The 4,141-nt window shown below is 37.8% G+C and overlaps 1 protein-coding gene across 1 annotated transcript; it reads left to right on the top strand.

The window, feature by feature from the left end:
- Window positions 1-443: 443 nt before the first annotated feature.
- On the top strand, window positions 444-767 carry LOC103522879 (cuticle protein 7-like). The gene has a single exon (XM_008487966.2). The coding sequence runs from the start codon at window positions 459-461 to the stop codon at window positions 765-767; it is 309 nt and encodes a 102-aa protein (XP_008486188.1). The 5' UTR covers window positions 444-458.
- Window positions 768-4,141: the final 3,374 nt, after the last annotated feature.

Raw genomic sequence — 4,141 nt, 5'->3', positions numbered from 1 at the left:
ATTGAAAAGAACATTTTGAATAAAAAGAGGGGATGGAGGGTGCTACATAATTAATTATTACAATTCAGTTGTTATACTTCTCCTCCTCCTCTTCCTCCTACGCATTTTGATATTAATTGTTTGAAAAAGGAAGAAAAAAATGTGCATTCATCTCAAACCCCCCCCCCTCTTTCTTTAATTTGAAAAATTGTATGTTTTAATTGGTTTGTTCTTAATCTTGGTTAATTACATTATTAAATTTAAACCTGTCATAGCATGGTGGGCTTTGGAACAAATTTGTCAAAGTTAATGTTCATGTCATCAAATGGGCCCTGTACCTTAGTGCAAGCAGTGAAATTTGAATTGATACCTGTGTACTCCTTTTTTTTTGTTTACCCTGCTGGGATAGGACTGAAAAGTCCCTTTGCCCCTGAACTATGTGTATCTACCCTTGCCTAGTTTACTCATAATAATAATAAATGTGGTTTGTGTTTCAGGTTGCCGTCGTTCTGGCCGTTGTTGCCGTCGCTGCTGCTCAATACAAGCCAAGCTACGCCCCAGCTCCCGCCTACAAGCCATCTTACGCCCCAGAGTACCCAGAAGCCCCAGCCAAGTACGAATTCGCCTACGACGTCGCTGACTCTTACACCGGTGACTACCACAGCCAACAAGAATCCAGAGACGGTGACTACGTCAAGGGATACTACACCCTGGTTGAGGCTGACGGTTCCAAGAGAGTTGTCGAATACAGCGATGACGGTTACGGTTTCCGCCTACGACGTCGCTGACTCTTACACCGGTGACTACCACAGCCAACAAGAATCCAGAGACGGTGACTACGTCAAGGGATACTACACCTTGGTTGAGGCTGACGGTTCCAAGAGAGTTGTCGAATACAGCGATGACGGTTACGGTTTTTGTTCATGTCGCCTCACTGAAAATCCCTATCAATCCCAGGGAGCAAAAGAGAGATGGTTCTCAGAAGGAAAACACCATTTTTACATCTGAGGCAACAGCTAAATAAAATTCCTGAAGTATTTTGTACCTCTTACTTGCTCCCATGGAACAGGAATAAAACGATATACATATTTATTATGAAAGAATAAATGAAAATATAATTACCTACCCAAATACATCTGAGGCAACAGCTAAATAAAATTCCTGAAGTATTTTGTACCTCTTACTTGCTCCCATGGAACAGGAATAAAACGATATACATACATATTTATTATGAAAGAATAAATTAAAATATAATTACCTACCCAAAAGTACAAGTTGCATTTTTACAAGGGGAAAAAAATAGTGAGAACATCACACGACTTTCTGTTACATTACTGACAAAAAGGAAATTTTCAAAGTACAAGTTGCATTTTTACAAGGGGAAAAAAATAGTGAGAACATCACACGACTTTCTGTTACATTACTGACAAAAAGGAAATTTTCAGACATGGAAACGTTTTGAGTTTTAGACAAAAGATAAAAATCCGAAGATTTGTCAAAATTTTGAAAATTAGTAGGTATGTGTCTAGTTATATGACCTATATCTAATACTTATAAGTGCAAAATTGATGTAGGTAAGTAGATATTTACCCAAATTAACGAGAGATCTTGGGCTAAAAATCACTTCTTTGAAGGGGGCCCTAGAAGGATATTTCCACAAACTTCCCCTCTTTTGAAAACTTGGACCTATCCCAGTACTTTCACATTACGTAGGTTCCATATGCATAGTTCATAGTCTAATAAAAAGTAAAATATCTTGTAAGTTGCTTATTTATGTTCACAAGAATTTATAAGAAGTGATATTTATGTACAAACTATGAAGGGAGGAAAGGGTGTTGTGTCAAGTGCAGAAGTTAGCCAAGTGGAAAAGGAAATTACGGCATGAGATTCAAAATGTTGAATTCAATGTCTTTACCATCTACCATGCTATCAACCATGTATATGTAACGTATTAAGCGTTTATGTTAGGAAACGTTCTGTTGGCTTCTTCAAATTGAGTAGTTGAATGTTTCAAATTCTTTACAGATAGTCCAGATACCCAAGTATTGGTTCTCTGCTCTCATTTAACCGTCATGACCTATACGTTAGGTAATACTGTACTGTAGATACCTAAATTTATTCCTTACCTAACATACATAATAAATATATGTACATATTTAATTTGTAAACTTTCTTCTTCTTCTTCTTTCCTCTTTCTTTTTCCTCTTCTTTTAATTGTAAACTATAATACTCGTCTCTCCTATCCGCCCCTATAGTCTGGGGGCCATGTCCATTCCATTTCTCCTAGCAAACCTCAGAATAACTATAACCACTGTCTCGGTACCCCAGTGCGCACCCACCTTGATGGAAAGGCAGATATGAAAATTCTAATATTCTAATGAAAAATTTCAATTCTCCACAACACTTGACTCGGAAGAGTATGAAAGAGCTGAGGAAAATCACAGACTAGAGATCTTGTTACAATTTATATACGTGGGTTGGCTGCTGAATTCCCACTATGCCCACTTTCACTTCCCAGAAATCGCAGCGTTTGCCACTATGGACGGGATGTTCTCTTCTTAACTCATTCAGCCAAGGGAATTCTAGGAAGTAAAAATATTAATCTAGATGTATTATGCTAGATCAGTAAGTATCTTTACACTAGTCCGGGAATCAAATCCGTTGCGTGAATTCCGGTAAAGGGGGGCTTGGTAGGTACATTCCTATCATATTTTATCTGTCTGTTACCTATAGGCAAGAGTAGGTACTCCAGCCTTCTAAGAAGAAATGTGTCATGTAACGCTTGGAATGAAGATATTTCAATTTACAATACATACAGGCATTGTAACTATTATTACCGATACTTGATATTATTGAGTTGGGCCCCATGGTATTCAATCATACATCGAATCAAGGTATTTTAGCAATGGCACTAACACCATTTAAATCCTCAATTTGAGGTGAATTCATGATAACATAATTTTGATATTAATATGGGAGGAACGGGGGCGGAAGAGACGCAGTGGACTTGAGTTTTTTGCTTCAATGCTCCTCGTTCCTCATTTATTTGTGTTGTGAATGAATGGGAGAACCCCGCGCCGCCGCCTTAAACAATATGAATAGCAGCATCTACAGTAGAGACGAAAGCGGTGAACAATAAGTGTATGGTGATGTCTAATTAAATTCACACTCATGTCAGGATATAAAGTACACTGGTAGACTATGTGTGAAAGGCCAGGAAAGGTTTGGCTACAGCCACCTAGGCTCTCTCCCAAGAAATTAATCAAATCCCCTTGTCTCAGACCTGATCGTGGGATTTTGTGGACGGATATCTTCAGCTTTTAGGGCAGCATGTAAATTAGCTATGTAGATAGGTACTACGCGTCTTGTATTGTGGTGCCAGTAAGAACAAAGGGTTGTCCTAGAAATTGTCTCTATTCATGTACATAACTACTTTGGCGGTCATGTTATTTAATAGTATGAGCATAGCGTAATTAAGCCAGGTACATACCTACATAAAAGGAATGTAGGTAGCAAACATTTAATGTAGCCTACTAGTATGATTATATATGTATTTATGTTTTACAATTTATGCCTGTTTATTGTCCATTTTCAAGCCCATCATTTTCTTCTCTTCTTCTTTCTTCTTCTTCTTCTTCTTCTTCTCCCTTCTATGTATCTGAAATACAAACACACATGCAAATGTTGAAAGGAGGGAAAATAGTGTGCTGACATAAGAGAAATGAAGAAAAAGAAGAGAAAATAGAAGTCAACACACATCAAGACCGGAGAAAACAGTCAAACTGCTTCATTCTTTCATCGACAGCAAAACAAATGATACCAATGCATAAATAGTTATTCTTTGTTGAAAGCAAAAGAGCTTACAATATTGGACCTCTGTATTCTCCTAATACTTATGTAGGGGAAGTTCATGCATAGGAATTGCTAGGATCTTCGGTACTCATGGCTTGGCTATTTGAGACTCAAATGTTCTTGTTTTATGCTCCTGTCAGGTCTTGGATGTTATCCTGTGGGCACTTGATGATGGGGAAAACATGCATGTGTCATCTGATGGACGTAGAACATATTGTTCTTATCCCTGTTCCTTAGGTGAGAATAAACTTTTATCAGCTTTTATAAGAATGAGTGTAAACTTACACTAACTGAGCCTTCTGACACTACG

Source organism: Diaphorina citri, unplaced genomic scaffold (genome assembly GCF_000475195.1).
Source record: "Diaphorina citri unplaced genomic scaffold, Diaci psyllid genome assembly version 1.1 scaffold12289, whole genome shotgun sequence".
NCBI lineage: Eukaryota > Metazoa > Arthropoda > Insecta > Hemiptera > Psyllidae > Diaphorina > Diaphorina citri.
The sequence above is the reverse complement of the archived record's forward strand: the minus strand, read 5'-3'. Positions and strand labels throughout refer to the sequence as shown.